The sequence below is a fragment of the Lontra canadensis genome, unplaced genomic scaffold, assembly GCF_010015895.1.
Source record: "Lontra canadensis isolate GAN:19392208 unplaced genomic scaffold, GSC_riverotter_1.0 scaffold43, whole genome shotgun sequence".
In the NCBI taxonomy this organism is placed as follows: domain Eukaryota; kingdom Metazoa; phylum Chordata; class Mammalia; order Carnivora; family Mustelidae; genus Lontra; species Lontra canadensis.
Genome location: NW_022631037.1, coordinates 635208 through 653343, shown reverse-complemented (window position 1 = coordinate 653343; position 18136 = coordinate 635208). Strand labels below are relative to the sequence as shown.

General features: G+C 36.5%; 1 protein-coding gene across 1 annotated transcript in view; it reads left to right on the top strand.

The window, feature by feature from the left end:
• The window catches only part of APPBP2 (amyloid beta precursor protein binding protein 2), a 57787-nt gene extending 39651 nt beyond the window's left edge, over positions 1 to 18136 (top strand). Inside the window, exons 5-13 of the mRNA XM_032871856.1 lie at positions 3128 to 3296; positions 7459 to 7548; positions 8921 to 8988; positions 9069 to 9174; positions 9879 to 10003; positions 12749 to 12834; positions 14435 to 14625; positions 16121 to 16286; positions 17325 to 18136. Coding sequence (XP_032727747.1) covers positions 3128 to 3296; positions 7459 to 7548; positions 8921 to 8988; positions 9069 to 9174; positions 9879 to 10003; positions 12749 to 12834; positions 14435 to 14625; positions 16121 to 16286; positions 17325 to 17578 — 1255 coding nt within the window. The 3' untranslated portion in view covers positions 17579 to 18136. The remainder of the gene's footprint in view (positions 1 to 3127; positions 3297 to 7458; positions 7549 to 8920; positions 8989 to 9068; positions 9175 to 9878; positions 10004 to 12748; positions 12835 to 14434; positions 14626 to 16120; positions 16287 to 17324) is intronic.

Below are 18136 nucleotides of genomic sequence, written 5' to 3'. Positions count from 1 at the left end.
ACTTAAAATTTTAAAAAACAAAAACTTGTATATTTGCCATTCAAACAGTGAATTATTTAACCAATTAAATGTAATTGTTTTTGACAATAGCTCTTGATCAGGTAGATGTAATTGTATTTTTTCATAAAACTAATACTGCAGGAAGGAGGGTATATGAGAAATCTCTGTACCTTCTGCTCAGTTTTACTGTGAACCTAAAATTGCCCTTTTTAAAAAAATTTGTTTTATTTATTTATCTATTTATTTATTTATTTATTTGAGAGAGAAAGCTCAAGCAGGGTTATGGCAGTAGAGGGACAAGCAGACTGTCTGTTGAATGGTGAGTCCCACGAAGGGCTTGATCCCAAGACCCTGACTGAGATCATGACCTGAGCCAAAGTTAAGACACTTAACTGACTGAGCCTCCCAGGCATCCCTAAAACTGCTCTTAAAAATTAAATCGTTTTTAAAAATAATAAAATACTATGCTTACTTTGGAGAACCACATTTGGAGAACCTTGAGAACCTGCCTTTTTGTTAGGCTGAGTATTAGGCAAAATTAGATCTTTAGTTGACCAAAAGTTTCTTGGATCCTTTATCCTGCTTTGTGTCAGCCCAGATGGATGTACAGACCCCGAAGAGACTCCATATGTTTAATTTGCCCTTTTGTTTCAAGAGACAACCAGCAGGGACTGGAGAAGAAATCAAGCTGTGCTTTTCTGTCTTAACATATTTAATTTGCTACCCCATCATATGCCAATTATTAAATAATTTCTAGAAATTATTTTTAGGAGGAATATCTACAGTGAATGTTGTTGGAAATGCAATAGTAGAAATAAGAGGTTAATACTGTTCTTTACATTCTGTGAATTTACAACCTATGCTTGAGTTTAACCTTTTCCTATTGAACTGTTTGGATAACTGTCAAGTCTATCTCCAGTACCTATCCTTTTTTCTCAAGGTCTTTTTATCTTCTGGATTGTTGTAATACCTCTGTCCTGATTGCCTTACTTCCACTCTTGGCTTTATTGTAATCCATTTTCTTTTTCTTTTTTTTTTTTTCTCCCTTTTTTAAAAAAAAGATATTTATTTAAGAGAGGGGGAGCATGAGCCTGAGCAGTAAGTAGTAAGAGCAGGGGGAGGGGTAGAGGGAGAAGCAGTCTCCCTGCAGATCAGGGAACCTGATTCAGTAATTCATCCCAGGACCCTGGGCTCATGACCTGAGCTGAAGGCAGCCGCTTAACCAGCTGAGCCACCCAGGTGCCCCTGTAATCCATTTTCCACAGCATAGCCAGAGTAATCCTTCGAGAGTTGCACTGTCCAGTATGATAACCATCAACCTGGTGTATGACTATTTAAATTAATTCAAGTTAAAAATTAAAAATCAGTCCCTAGTCACAGTAGGCACATTTGAGATACTCAGTAGCCACTTGTGGCTAATGGCTACTAGATTGAGCAGAGCAGATCCACAGCATTTCAGGAAATTCTGTTAGCATTGTACTAGAGGATAAATCAAATCATATCTCACCATTACAACCAAAATTTCTTACCCTGACTGGCAAGGCCCTATAAAATCTTTTTAATCTCTGCTTTTTCACCTCTTTGTTATTATCCTTTATTCATAATATCTTACACAGGTTGGACTTGTCTGTTCTTTGATTATGCCAGAATTTTTTTCCCCTTTCTCAGGGCTTTGCACTGGTTATTCCTTATGTTTGAAGGAATTTTTTTAAAAGATTTATTTATTTATTTTAGAGAGTGGGGGGCAGGGCAGATGGAGGATAGAGAAAACCCCAAACAGCTACCCCTCTGAGCTTGGAGGCAGACATGGGGCTTGATCTCTGTACCTTGAGGTCATGACCTGAGCTGAAATCAAGGGTCTGATGCTCAACTGACTGAGCCACCTAGGCACCCCAGTTATTCCTTCTGTTTGAAACATGCTTCCTTCCAGACCTTTACATGACTGCTTCATCATTTAGGTGTCAACGAAAATTCTTCCCTGTCTACCCTGAGAAGTACCTTTAAGAAGTTCCTGCAGGAGCTCACACACTCTCTCTCAAATCTTTTTTTTTTTTTTTTTTTTAAGAAGTTCCTGATCATTGGGGCACCTGGGTGGCTTAGTTCATTGGGTACCCTCCTCCCGCTCAGGACTGAGCATTTTCAGAAAATTGTATTGGCAGTGATACATGCACATAATGTTGTTAGCCAGCTTTATAATATATATACAAATACATGTCTAGTCTTCACTGTTCTGTTTTCCATAGTCTGTACAGATATATAGTCTTTTGGTATCACAGTCTGACCTACTCTTCTTACATATCATTAGATAGTCTAACATGGTTTTACAGTTACTCTGTGTGAAGAACTTTGTATTTTTCCACCATAGAAGATAAAGGTTTTAAAAGAAATAGGTGACAATACCACTATTTTCAATGAACTTACCTTATTGGAAAGATAACAAAAAAGAGCACTTAAGAAGCAACATGAGATAAGGTTACTGATCAGGTGTTCCACAAATATACTAGAAAAGAGAACAGAAGGGGCACCTGGGTGGCTCAGTGGGTTAAGCCGCTGCCTTCGGCTCAGGTCATGATCTCAGGGTCCTGGGATCGAGTCCCGCATCGGGTTCTCTGCTCAGCAGGGAGCCTGCTTCCCTTCCTCTCTCTCTGCCTGCCTCTCTGCTTACTTGTAATCTCTCTCTGTCAAATAAATAAATAAAATCTTAAAAAAAAAAAAAGATGTTTTGAAAAGAGAACAGAAAGTAATGGTACGTAATAGTATTTCATGTTGATTTTATTTTTTTCATTGTTTTCTTAAATTTTTATAATGAAATGTATTACTTTTGGCTTTGGAACAGAAAGAGTTAAGTATTAGATATAGCACATACTGAGTGCACAAAGTACACGAAATATTAAAAGAAGAAAAAGAAGCAGAGTTGGGTGAGAATTAATCATGGGTAGTTTTCTGGAAAGAGCGTATACTCTTATGTGTTTTAGTCAATCTTGGTTTGGCCCAGACTGTTACTTTCCAGTGCTGCCTCACTTTTTGCATCTAGTTTCCTTAACTCATTTGGGTACTAAGTGGTGACCTGTAAGAGGACCACGCTGGAAATATCAAAAATAGAGGAATGTTATTTCTGCCTTTGCAGGTTGCTTCATGTGCGAAATGGAAACTGCAAATATCACTTGGGTGAAGAAACATTTAAGTTAGCTCAGACATATATGGATAAACTCTCAAAACATGGCCAGCAAGCAAACAAAGCTGCACTGTATGGAGAACTGTGTGCACTACTCTTTGCAAAGAGTCACTATGATGAGGTGAGTGTTTTGAAGTGCATTTCTTTGTGACCAGCAAGTAGCTATAAACAGATGGTAAAATCAAAACAAACAGATAAGCCAAAAAAAAAAAAAAAAAAAGAAAGAAAACAAAAACAGAGGAACCTGAGCAGGGGGTGATGGACACAATAGGTAAAGGGTATTTAAGAGGTAATGTCCAGTTACAAAATAAATAAGTCATAGGGATGAAAAGTACATCATAGGAAATATAGTCAATAATACTGTAATAATGTTATATGGTGACAGATGGTAACTACACTTACTGTGGTGAGCATAGCATAATGTATAAAATTGTCCAGTCATTGTGTTGTACACCTGAAACTACTATAACATTGTGTGTCAACTGTACCTCAATTTTAGAAAAAGGAAAAATCATATAATCTTGTATTAGTCTTAATAGATTTTATTCTCACATATCAGGTTTACTTAAAGCACTACACATTTGTAATGGAATATTTGAAATGAGGCAGAAAGAGTATACTATGAGATGTATTTTAAACATACACATGTTTGGTTTATGGCCTATTTTTGTTTTTAATTTGACCAAATAAATCTCTATCTAAATTATTTTGATGGGCATGCTCTGTCAAATCAACCCTTAATAGATCCTTTTTTTTTGGATGTGTAGCTCTGGGTGAACTCTGAGAAGTTGAAGGCATTCATTCTAATGGGAAGCTAGATTTTATTTATACTTTTTCGCATTGTTTTGCTCCTTCCTCTGCCTTACAATAAAGATAGTTTCACTCCTGTCTTTATGCTATTAATTTCATGCTTCAGTGCTAATGAATACATAGTTGAGAAGTAACCTATGTCTTTTTAACTCCTTTACTTGGTTGTTTTCTGTATGGAAGAGTAATTATTTATGTTGCCACATAGCAGTCATTTAGCTTTCATATTTTACAATTATGCCTGTCTTGATTTTTGCTCCGTTAATATTCCATATTTAAAGGAAAATTATAATCAGAGGTAAAGCTAGAAAATTCTAGAATGATTATAAAGTGAGGTTGTGCAGCCCTGATGCTAGGATTATCCTTAATATCCATATAAGAAGGCATCAAACCTGCGTGTAGAAATCTAAAACCCTTATCAACAAGCCTACAATTTCTTAGAGGGGTGTTATGTATGTTCTTCTGGTTATTTTTAATGATGAATTAGTTCTGTTTTGCTGCTCCCTCTGTGCAGTAATTGTTCTATAGCTTATCCAAATATAAAACTCAGCCTCTTTCTTTTATTTTTCGCACACCAAGAGCAAAAAACCCCATTCACAGAAGGCCTTTGTGTGGATAGCTGACTTTACTGGAAATGAGAGTACGATATACAACAGTTTGAGTATTAGAAATGTCTACTTTAAAAGTTATTCAGGTGCCTCACCATCTTTTTTTAAAATAATTTTTAAAATTATTTTTATTAACATATAATGTATTTGCCCTAGGGGTATAGGTCTGTGAATCATCAGGCTTACACATTTCACAGCACTCACCGTAGCACATACCCTCCCCAATGTCCATAACCCAGCCACCCTATCCCTACCCCCCCACTGCCACCAACCATCAGTTTGTTTTGTGAGATTAAGATTCTCTTAATGGTTTGTCTCCTTCCCGTTCCTATCTTGTTTCCCACCATTTTTATATATCTATGCATAGGAACTCACTTTTTTTTTTTTTTTTTTTTTTTTTAAAAAAAAAGCTCTGTGGCCAGTGTGGGGCTTGAACTCATGACCCCAAGATCAGTAGTCACATTCTCTACTGACTGAGCCAGCCACGCACCCCAAATAGTTTATTTTAAATATAGGTAAGTTTTGGGCCACCTGGGTCGCTCAGTCAGTTAAGTGTGTGCCTTCGGACTCAGGTCATGATCTCAGGGTCCTAGGACTGAGCCCCGCATCAGGCTTACTGCTCAGTGGGGAGCCTGCTTCTCCCTCTGCCTGACGCTCCCCCTGCTTGTGCTCGCTCTCTGTCTCTGACAAATAAATAAAATCTTTAAAAATATGTATAGACCAGTTTGTCATTGATAGCTACAGAAAAGTACACAATATTGAGGATACAGTTTGATGAATTATCACTGTATTTTGATACTAACATGGCTAGGCTATGCTGACAAACTAGCAGTGACGTGGAGAGATAAATTTATTTCTTGTTCATGCTGCATCCTGTCTTGGGATGCCTATGGTTCTGCTTAACGTTCTGTTCACATTTGATCATCAAAACCCCATGTGATGGAGCATCCTCTGTCTAAAACATTAACAGCCTTAGAGCAGAGGCAAAAGCATCTTGAGGAAGTACTACTTGCTCTTGAAGCTTTTTCCCAATAGAAATTGCTCATTTCACTTTCATATTTTAATTAAGTTTTTAATTGGCCAAAAGAAATCATGTGGCCACTATCATCTTTAATGTGGAAGGGAAGTATATCCTTCCCCAAGGAAGTAAATATTTTTTTTTTTTTTTTAAAGATTTTACCCATTCATTTGACAGACAGATCACAAGTAGGCAGAGAGGCAGGCAGAGACAGAGAGAGGAGGAAGCAGGCTCCCCGCTGAGCAGAGAGCCCAATATGGGGCTCGATCCCAGGACCCTGAGACCATGACCCGAGCTAAAGGCAGAGGCTTTAACCCACTGAGCCACCCAGGGGCCCCGGAAGTAAATATTTTAAAGAAGTATTACAGTCTACAGTTTTGAAGATTTTAACTTACTACTCTGAAACAAAATCTGCTTATTTAACATTTTTTTAAGATTTTTTTTATTTGAGAAAGCGAGAATGAGAGGGAGAGAGCACAAGAGGGGGGAGGGTCAGAGGGAGAAGCAGGCTCCCCACTGAGCAGGGAGCCTGATGCTGGATGATGCAGGACTCCAGGATCATGACCTGAGCCAAAGGCAGTTGCTTAACCAACTGAGCCACCCATATGCCCCAGTGCTTATTTAACATCTTAAAAACAACCAGGTTTTTGGGCCTAAATCACATACATTTCATTTTTACATCAAAATTACTTTGGAATCTTTTAGGTGGAATGAAGAGAAGGAAGCTTGCAGGGGGTAACAAATTTTTTTTTTTTTTAATATTTTCCAATTTTTCCTCTCCCTCCCCCATTCCTTATAATTCTTTTTTTTTTTTTTTTTTTTTTTTTAAGATTTTATTTATTTGACACAGAGAGAGAGAGAGAGGAAACACAAGCACCGGGAGTGAGAGAAGGAGGAGCAGGCTTCCCACAGAGCAGGGAGCCCGCTGTGGGGCTCAATCAATCCCAGGACCCTGGGTTCATGACCTGAGCTGAACGCAGACACTTAACGACTAAGCCACTGAGGCACCCCCTTTTATGTTATTTTATTAAGATTTATTTATTTGACAGAGAGAGCGAGAGAGCACAAGTAGGGAGAACGGAAGAGGGAGAAGGAGAAGCAGGCTGAGCAGGGAGCCTGATGCGGAACTCAGTCCCAGGACCCTGGGATCGTGACCTGAGCTGAAGGCAGACACTTAACCAACTGAGCCTCCCAGGGATCCCTACAATGTTTTGTTTCTTTGAAACAGTTCTTACTATCCTAAGTAATTTGTTTTGCCCTTTTTTTTTTACCCCACTAACCACTAGGAGAGGAAGGACATACTTTATCGCTGCCCAGTAGATACCTAGGTGCTAGCACATTGCCTGGTACTTAACCTCTCTGCACCTCAGTTTTCCATAATAGTATGCATCTGGTAGGACTGGTGTGTCAGTTAAATGTATTAATGCACATAAAGTACTTAGAACAATAACTCTCATAAACTAAGCACTCAACTAAACAGGCAGTTAAGATACAAAATAATATGACAGTAGGGGAAGAAAGTACAGTAAGCTTAATCTAGGGCTGAAACCTGGAAAATAAGTTATGTGGGTTTAGTTCAGGAAAGACAAGTGTATGTAAGGCAGAGGGACCAGTGCAAAGGCTTATGGGCATGAGAGAGCATGCCCCTGACTTCCTGTGTGTCACTTATTCACGGAAAAGTGTAACAAACTTGAAACTTTCAAGAAAACTTACTCTCAGAAAATTGTAAGTGGAAATACTTTGTATGTATTCTTATTCAAGTACTTGAAAGTTGGGTAGAAAGATACACAGTCATTTCATTATTGTCAATTTGATTGATCAGTTTTTGCTCTTGTGTAAATATTTTTTAGGCTTACAAATGGTGCATTGAGGCAATGAAAGAAATCACAGTGGGCTTACCAGTCAAAGTTGTGGTGGATGTTTTAAGACAAGCTTCTAAGGTGAATATAATGTTAAAATTTATTAATGAATTAAAGGATTTAGCCAGCTTTAAATTTGTTTTAATTAACCTGTTATTTAACAAGTTAGATATTGCATACTCCATGGACTAACAAGGTCTATTTTCTGAGTTTCTGTGCTTAGTTTTAGAAACCAGATGTAGAAATCTGCATATAGAATTGAGCTAATTTTCCTATACCTAGAAAACCCATGAAAAAAATCATTTTGATAATTCAGCTCACTGAACTATAGATTGAGGCAGTATTTTGGTGCTACTCTAGCTTGAGTTTGCTTTTGTTTTTCTTAACCTTTTCCAGCGACCTGAATTCCTCATGCCACAATTGTATGGACTTAGTCATTTTTCTCCTAAAGGGTGGCCTAGTATTAAGTCTGGGAGTGATAGTGTGCAGCCTTATAGTGTCACAGCTCCCTATACTTGAGCTGCTGAGTGGTACTTACTTGATCTTTCTCCTTAGTTTCTTCTTATTCTATAGATAAATGCATTCACTCTTTGAAGCCATTTATTTTTAAATTGCTGGTTTGGTGTACTAAGGTTTTAAAGCATTGATGTGCTTTTCAGATGTATTCTTTCTACCTAGAGTTTTTCTTATTTTGAATATTTCATTTTGGTTGGTTTTAATTATGGAAATTTCACTTAGAAGAAAGATTCTAAAATTAAAGATTTAGAAGAGTCTAAGATTTCTGTGAAACTTACTAGGTAAATTTATTAGAGAAGTATATAGCATAAGTATTCAGATTATTATCAGAGCCAGAAGAGAGATATTAATACATTTTAATTAATTTAAAACATTAGAAATGCAGTTAATGTAAAGACGACAGTTTAATTATGTGCAAGATTTATATTTCTATATGCAGATAATATTTAGGATTTGAAAACTGGCCATTTTCATGAATCGGAATATTTTAAGACTAGAAAAACTTGAAATTCTGTGCATTTTAAAACTGAAAGATGAAAATTACAAGATATTTAAGCCACTCTAGAACTAATAGCTTAGAAAATTCTGTGTTGAGCCCTTTCCCCACTTATTTACTGTATAATCTGGAAGGATGGGAGTACACCATCTTTGTAAGGTAACTTTGTTATAACAGGTTTGTATTGGGCATGAATGTCAAAATTTTAAACTGTATAATTTCCCCAGGATATGTACAGGTCTGTTTATAATAGAATTTTCGAGTACTTGGAAGGGAAGAAATTACAAATAGAGTCCTTCTATTTATGTTAGAGGATAGAGGATGCTTGCTTTTTTTTTTTTTTTTTTTTGGACCATCATAGTCTGACTGTCTAATCTACTTACTTTAGCACACTAATTAACTGTTTGAGAGTTATTTAATCATTTTTCACTTTATCCTTAGGCTTGTGTTGTAAAACGTGAATTTAAGAAAGCAGAACAGTTAATTAAACATGCAGTGTATTTGGCACGGTAGGTGATTGTTACTAAAAATACCATTTTAGATTGTCTCTCTCTACTTTATATCCTAATAGTTTTATATCTTTTTATAGGGATCATTTTGGATCCAAACACCCAAAATATTCTGATACACTGCTAGATTATGGGTTCTACTTACTCAATGTAGATAATATCTGTCAGTCTGTTGCAATTTATCAGGTATGTTAACAGTTAATGCTTTTTTTCTTTCAACCTGAATTGACTTGCTGACGTGTTTTTGTTTGCGGTGTATAACCCACTCTCTAAAAATAACTCTTTCTGAGTCCCTCCTCATATATGGGACATCATTCTTTTACTAAATAATATGTAGAAGCATTAGAAGTAAATGTTTTAGGAATTACAGAGAACCATCGAGGAAAACAATTTTTGGCTTGTGGGCTCATATACAAGAGTACTTTTCCATTTTTCATTTGCCCAAATGAAGATTTGTCTTCATTGTTGATTTAGCATGAGTCCTTATAGCTGTCTTCGTAATAGCAAGGAGGGTTGATAACAATTACTTTAGGCCTTGTATTAGTCATTCTTAGGTAAATGTGTTGCACCATCACTCCAGACAAAGTATCCTTGATTTTATGTTTCACTTATGAAGAAGAACATAGAGAGAAAAACACTGCTGTAATTCTCAGACATATGAATAATTTTTATTGTGAAATCATTGTCTTTTAAGTTAGATTCAGTCTTCAGAAAATCAGGCCTTTTCATGACTTTAATATTCTCTTACGATTTAAATACAGCAGGATTTTTGCTTCCAAACTGATGGTATTGATATGTAGAACATACATTTAAATTACTAGGATGCTTAATATTACTGGGTAGTGTTTTCTAAGGATTTATAGTAATAATTATTTTCATTATACTTTCAGGCAGCCCTTGACATTCGGCAGTCAGTGTTTGGTGGCAAAAATATCCATGTAGCAACAGCCCATGAAGACTTGGCTTATTCTTCTTATGTTCATCAGTATAGCTCTGGGAAATTTGACAACGCACTGTAAGTTCCGTGTTCTTTTTCAGTGAGCGATTAAATGCTATTGCTGTTGTTTTTTTCCTAATGCAATAATATTTAATATATTTATGGGTTAAATATGTCTTCTGGAGCTTTAACAAGATGCCTGAAATGTTCTTGAACTCATTTAAAATCATACCAATTTATAAGCATAGTTTAATGGTTATACATGGTTTGATAGTGAGAGTTATATATCTTCATAAGGAATAGGGCTTATCTTCTGAATACTTCAGTAATTTTTCTTTGAGTAATACAGTAGCCTCTGGCTAAATGACAGACATAACCTAAAAACATTTTGCTCAAAGTATGCAGAAATACTGAATAAAATATAACCGTTGTCTTTGTAAGTGTGTAACTGAGCTTGCAGGAGATAAAATCCCCAAGGGCTACTCATGGACAAAAATCCAGTAGGGTAGCATGAACTATGGTATAACCACCTTGGGATGATGGGAAAGCTTAGAAGTTTCTATAAACCTTGGCTGGACAATAATCCTGAGTTTATGAGTTAAGGCATTTAGTCCGCAGGAAACTGAGTTACAACTGAAACCCTCAACCTGAAGCCAAGATCAAGCCTGCACCATCAGGGAAAGGGGAGACTAGGAGGGAAAAAAATGTTCCCACTGACAAGAAAGGACAAAGAAACTAATTCGTTTCAGGTTGGGCTCTCAGTTAAACAAAAACGGAATCTCACAGTGGAATTTATAACTGCATCATATATTCAGGAACCCCCAAACTGAGGAAAACATTAAAAAGCAGTTCGGGACTGCTAGTTCTCCTGAGATGCCTTTTAGGAGAAAGTGTAAAACTCTTGGAACTTCTCAGTCCAAACCAGAGTTTCCATAGATCTAGTTCCACCTAAGATGAACTCACCATTAAAAAATTTTGAAATGAAATACAGAAATATTTCCTCTATGAGTGAGAATCAGCAGATATAACAGGATTAGAACCCAGAGAATACTGACTAACAGAACTTCTTGGTTGATACTATAAAGTATCCTTAAATGATTAAATATATAAAATGAGTTAGCAAACTATGGTCTGCAGGGAAAATAAAATTTTATTGGAACATGGCAATACTCATTCGCTCATGTATTGTCTGTGGCTGCTTTCCTGCTATATTAGGAGAGTTGAGTAGTGGAGACAGAGTGTGTGGCACACACAACCTAAAGTATTTGCTGTCTTGCCCTTTACAGAAAGAAATTGCTGACCCTGATATAAGAGAAGGAATCAGTAATATTTTGGAGGGGAAAATAAAGGGGGGAAAGGGCAGATTTAAAAATAAAACAACTGATACCTGCTACAACCTGGATGAATCTTGAAAATATTCTGCTAATTGAAAGAAGCTAGTCAAAAAGGACCACATATTGTATGATTCCATTTATATGAGATGTCCAGAATAGGCAAATCTATGAGACAGAAAATAAGTTTGTGGTTGCCATGGGCTGATAGGGTTGGAGGAAAATGGAGAGAGACTACTAATGGGCCAGTCTTTCTTTTTAGGGTCATGAAAATACTCTGAAATTGCTCGTGGTCATGGGTGCACAGCTCTGAATATACTAAAAACCATTGAATTGTACATTTTTTATTTTTTAAGATAAATTCTTCTGTGTGAAGAAGAATAAAGTAAATTAAAGAGCTATGGTAAATTTTTTTAGTTTTTTTTTTTTTTTAAGATTTTATTTATTTGAGAGGGAGAGCATAAGTAGGGGGAGTGTAAGAGGGAGAAGCAGACTCCCCACTGAGCAGGAAGCCTGATGCAGGACTCAATCCGGGGACTCCAGGATCATGATCTGAGCCAAAGGCAGTCGCTTAACCAACTGAGCCACCCAGGCACCCCTTTTAGGTACTTTTGTACAAGCTGGTCTGAGAAGGGTATTCATTGAAGAGCGAGCCATGTGGGTAGATAGTCAGGGGGATAGTATTCTATAGGGGACAGTAAACCAGGTGCAAGAGTCTTAGGTGAGAGTATGCTTTGCATGTTCAGAAAGCTGCAAAAGCCTGTATGGCTGGAGGAGAAGGAGAGGGCTGTTTCTGAGAATGGTAGATGAGGTCGGACAGGTAGCCCAGGGAAAGAATATGGTGAGCCTTGTAGGCTGTGATAACAACTTCACAGTTCATTCTGTGGGAGATGGAAATCTAGTGGATATTTTTTTTTTAAGATTTTATTTATTTATTTGACAGAAATCACAAGTAGGCGGAGAGGCAGGCAGAGAGAGACAGGGGAAGCAGGCTCCCTGCTGAGCAGAGAGCCCGATGTGGGGCTCGATCTTAGGAACCCGGGATCATGACCTGAGCCGAAGGCAGAGGCTTTAACCCACTGAGCCACCCAGGTGCCCCAATCCAGTGGATATTTTAAAAGTTCAGTCCACAACAGATTAGAAATTTAAGAAACAGGGCGCCTGGGTGGCTCAGTGGGTTAAGCCGCTGCCTTCGGCTGGGGTCATGATCTCAAGGCCCTGGGATCGAGTCCCGCGTCAGGCTCTCTGCTCAGCAGGGAGCCTGCTCCCTCCTCTCTCCGCCTGCCTCTCTACTTGTGATCTCTCTGTCAAATAAATAAATAAAATCTTAAAAAAAAAAAAAAAGAAATTTAAGAAACAAAAACCAGTACCTTTACCACAGATAGTTTTAGAAATTCCATCAGTATTATAAGTTGTGATTTTTTTTTAGAAAATGCTATAATTATTTGTACCTAAAAAGAAATACCAGAATATATATTTGTCTGTATTACAGATTTCATGCTGAAAGAGCTATTGGTATCATTACCCACATCCTACCTGAAGATCATCTTCTTTTGGCTTCTTCAAAGAGGGTGAAAGGTACCCTTTGCAATTAGTCTCCAGTATACGTGTGTGTGTGTGTGTGTGTGTGTGTGTGTGTGTGTGTGTGTGTATTTTTTTTTTTTTTTTAGATTTCTTTTGCTGTCAGTTGTAATAGATGTCTGGTGTCATATATTTTGAAGATACATAGTTTAAAATCAGGCTATTTATTTCTTTGGATGGTAGCGTAGGATTAGACTATATCTGCATATTACTAAGATAACCAAGTCACTGATTTAAAGTATCTGCCTATAGCTCTACCTAGGAATTTCCAGTGGTTCATAATAAAAGGTTCGCTTCTCTCATACAGCATTGTTAATAAGCCAGAATATCTTTTGTTGCTTTTTTCCTTCCTTCCTCCCACCCTCCCTCCCCCCGCCACTCCCTTTTCCTCTCTGTCATGCCTTCATTCGTTCATTTCTTTTGAGGGGAGGATAAAAGAAAGAATAACATGATTATTGCACAGTAGCATGGGTTTTTCACATACCTTCAGCCTTACAGTGTAGGATTTTGAAGCTCAGCTGTGTATCAGGTTACCCTTAATGTTGCAAGGCTCTTACCAAATACCACTTTCTTCTTTACTTATTTTAACCTTTCTTCTAATCACTACCAAAGCCCTTTCATTTAAAAAGCATTTTTTTTGCCAACATGATTGGGTCACCGTGTGGTAATTCTGTGCATGCTGGAGAAATTTTACCTTAATTCTGGAACTAGTTCTTTTTCCTCCCTTTAGGTTTGCATTTTTAACTTACAAATAATACATAATTGTTATAAAAATTAAAAGTTAGAAAAGAGAAAATAATAAATAAAGTCACCTGAAATCCCACCAATCCAGATTCAGCATTTTGGTGAATATTTTTTAGACATTTTTCCCTCCAAATAATGAAATGAATGAATTTCTTTAGTTTTATATTCTGCTTTTTTCACTTAATACCTTATGAATATTTTTTCATTGTAGTACCTGTGGTTATATATCCTTTTGTTCTTTAAAAATGCTGTAACGGACTAAACCTCTTTTACTTTTGCACATATGGACAATTTACCTAGAAATAAAATTATCATAAAAAAATATGTATTTTTTTAAGACTTTAAATGGAATTTGAAAGACTTTGAAAAGATAATTTTTTTTTTCAAAGACTTTGAAATTGCACTGTCTTCTTGCCTGATTTGGTTAGTCAAGTGAGTAGGAGGAAACCAGTTCTTTCAGTTGTGTTTGGTTAGAGGTTATATTTTAGGAGTGTGGTTTCAAAATGTTCAACAGTGCTTGGGGACTCCTTGACACAGTTTCATAACTTTGAAATTTTGCCTTTGCCTTGTCTTACATTGCTTTAAATAAGAAACTCATATCAGCAAAATATAATAGTCTAGTAAAGCAGAAATTCTGCGAAATACTTGATGTATACCATTGTTTTTAAGTTCATTATATTGTGCAAACTAGAATGGCCCCCAAAAGTTCATTTTTTCATTAACATCGAACTCATCTTTACCATTTCTAAACCATAAACACAAACATTTATAGAATTTAATTTTAAATTATATGCTCTGATTAGCTTTGATAGATGGTTTGGAAGTGTGCTAATTTTATTGCTTTCTTAATCAGCTCTTATTTTAGAGGAGATTGCAATTGACTGTCATAATAAAGAAACTGAACAGAGGCTGCTTCAAGAGGCTCATGATTTGCACCTGTCTTCACTCCAACTAGCTAAGAAAGCTTTTGGGGAATTTAATGTACAGACTGCAAAACACTATGGAAACCTTGGAAGACTTTACCAGTCAATGAGAAAATTTAAGGTAGAAGCATGTTTTACTATCTTTTTCTCTCAGTAAATAATTTTAGGTAATAAATTATAATCTTAAATAATATATCTTCAGTAATCTTCACTAATAAATGTACACTTACTATACGTCTACCTTGTTCCACAAAATAATTGAGAAAATAACATAAAACAGCAGAGTCAAAATAGAAATAAAATTCAAAATCTAAACCATGGAAAAATAAGGCATATCAAACCATGAAGGTTAATATGGTTATTATAGTTAGACTTAAAACATAGCTATTAGCAGGGCACCTGTCTGGCTCAGTCAAAAGAGAATGTGACTCTTGATCTCAGGGTTGTGAGTTCAAGCCCCACGTTGGGTGTAGAGATTACTTAAATAAATAAAAACTTCAGGAAAAAAACAAAAACAGGGACCCCTGGGTGGCTCAGTCAATTGGGCATCCAGCTCTTGGTTTCAGCTCCGGTCATGATCTTATGCGTTGTGAGAAATGAGCCTCCGTTGGGCTCCCCAGTCAACGGGAAGTCTGCTTGAAGATTATCTCCCTCTGTTCCTCCACCAGCTTCTGTGCACACACACAGTCTCTCTTCACTTGCTGTCTCTGAAAATAAATAAAATCTTTAAACAACAACAACATAGCGTTAACTTTGTTAAGTGTAGCCCTTACCAGGGGCTCCTGGTTGTCACAGTAGGTTAAGTGTCTGCCTTTGGCTCAGATCATAATCCTGGGGGTCCTGAGATCGTCCTGGGATCATTCTGGCATCATCCGGCTCCTTGCTCAATGGGGAGTCTGCTTCTCCCTCTGCTTCTCCCCCAGCTCATGTTCTCTCTTTCTCCCTCTCTCTCTCTCAAATAAAGAAATAAAATCTTTAAAAAGAAAAAAAAGTATGGCCCTTAGCATAATGTTCGGCACGTGGTAGGTACGCAAGAAATGTCAAATACTGCAAGTATTATTAATTGTGATAAAAATTTACTGAATTCTCTCTAAAAATTTTGGATTATAAGTTTTTAATATTGTTCATTTTAGGGTCACAATAAGGACAGGATGAGAGTCACTGCCTAAGATACTATTTTTTACCTGAAAATCCATTACATATCCCTCACTCAACCTGAGTTTTGTTTGTTGGAATAAAAATTATCAGAATTCCAAAATAAAGTGTGTATCTATGTAACTGAATGTACTATAGTATGGAGTTTCTTAACAAGGTTCAGTTAAATTTTGGAGCATGTTAAGAAAGAAATAATTTTCATTTTGGAAACTTTTTATGTTAATTTCTTCTAACAATTTTTCATTACCAGGACAGATTTTCTCATCATTTTTGGCGTAGAACACTTACTGTCCTCAGCTTATGTGCATAGCTGCCCAAACCAGTAATGCTTCCCATAAGCAACTTTTGGATTAACATAGTATGTCCTCTGATCTCCTTAGCACTTAGAAGAGTTTTACTTGGGACGAATTGTTACTATGAGAGTATAATCTAATGGCTAAAACAGCTCAATTATTTTTCAGGAAGCTGAAGAAATGCATATCAAAGCAATTCAGATAAAAGAGCAACTTCTTGGTCAAGAAGATTATGAAGTAGCCCTTTCAGTGGGACATCTGGCTTCTCTATACAATTATGACATGAATCAGTATGAAAATGCTGAGAAACTTTATTTGCGATCTATAGCAATTGGTATGTTTTTTTAAAATTTCTTAGTTGATTAGAAATAACATGTAACATATCTTGTATGTTGTGTAAGGGAAGTGTAATTATGAAGATTTAAATGAGCTTAGAGCCGCTAAGGATATCCAGAAGCCACCCAAAAATCATCTCAAACATTTTGCTAAAGGGGATTTACTGATCTTGAAGCCAGTGATAAGAAGTAATGACCGTTGAGGCGGAGTGTCAGGTATAGGCAAAAGCAGTTATTCTAAACTAGTTACGTAATTAGTACTCCCTTCATCTCCCTTCTTCTGACTGTAACATAGATCAGGTTTACCAGTTTTTGAATATAATATCAGTGGAATCATACGATGTATATTTTTACATTTTGGTGAACATGAATTGTGAAATACATCTGTGTTGTTCTGTAACACTATCGCTTATTAATTTCCAGGGTTATATAATATTTTATTGGATTAGTATATCATTATTTATCCATTCTACTGTTAATGGGTATTCAGAACATTTGGATTGTTTACATTTTGGGCCTGTTACAAAATAAGATACTGTAATTATCATCTAATGTGCCTGTTAAAATTTTTCCCTGTTTTGGGAACACCTGGCTGGCTCAGTTGGAAGAGCATGTGACTCTTGATCTCAGGGAAATGGCTTTGAGCCCTGTGTTAAAAGTTTTAGAGTTTACTTAAGAAAAAAAAATTCTTCCCTATTTTTATATTGGATTGTCTGTCATTCCTTATTGATTTACAGAATGTCTTTATATACTATGGATGCAGCAAGCCCTTTGTTGGTTATATATTTTGCAAATAGATAACTCTGCTGCTTGTTTCTAAATGGTACCTTTCATAGAACAGAAGTTCTCAATTCTAATATTAATCTTGTCTCTGGGTACCCAATCTCATTAGTTCCTCAGCCTAGGGAATAAGATGAAACCACCTTATTTAAAGAATTGAACTTGTGTTGTCTTTTAAGAACCTCTTATTGTTTCATTACTTGAGCTTTCTTTCTTTCTTTCTTTTGTGCGTGTGTGTATGCGTGTTTTACTTTCAGGGAAGAAACTGTTTGGTGAAGGCTACAGTGGACTAGAATATGATTACCGAGGTCTCATTAAACTTTACAACTCCATTGGAAATTATGAGAAAGTGTTTGAATATCACAATGTTCTTTCTAACTGGAACCGGTTGCGAGATCGTCAGTATTCAGTGACCGATGCTCTTGAAGATGTCAACACCAGCCCCCAGTCCACTGAAGAAGTGGTGCAGTCCTTCTTGATTTCTCAGAATGTTGAGGGACCGAGCTGCTGAGGGAGGACCTCAGTTAACTAATTTACCTTTTCCCAGATTCCAGGGAATTCATACTGTGAAATCAAAACCATGTTGTTTTTTGGGGCTGGAATTTGCATTGAAACACTGGTCCAGTCCATTGACCCTATTTGGGTGATCCCTATCTTGCAGAGTGTCTGTAGGAATAAGCATATATTCAGTTATATTCAGCATGTACCGCATGTATAAGTAGTCTGGCCCATATTTTCAACCTAGTAGAACAAACAACAGGAAATCTTTTTTTTTTTTTTTAAATAATTCATTTTGCAGAAAGCCTGAAAAGAACCCCTAAATAAAACTATTTAAGAGTTTAAAAGAGTTGCATTCTTATTACGTAAGGATGATTTTAACAACTTTTTAACATATTCTTCCTTGTGGAGGTATTCAATACTGTATTGTAAAGATATTTTATGGGGAAAATCTTTATATGCAGTATAGAAAAGTTAACACAGTGCTAGTAGAAGAGGGACATCCTGACTTAGGTTTGGCTACCTTACCCAGAGAAGTGGATGCAACCACTCCAGAGCTCTGTTACAAGGG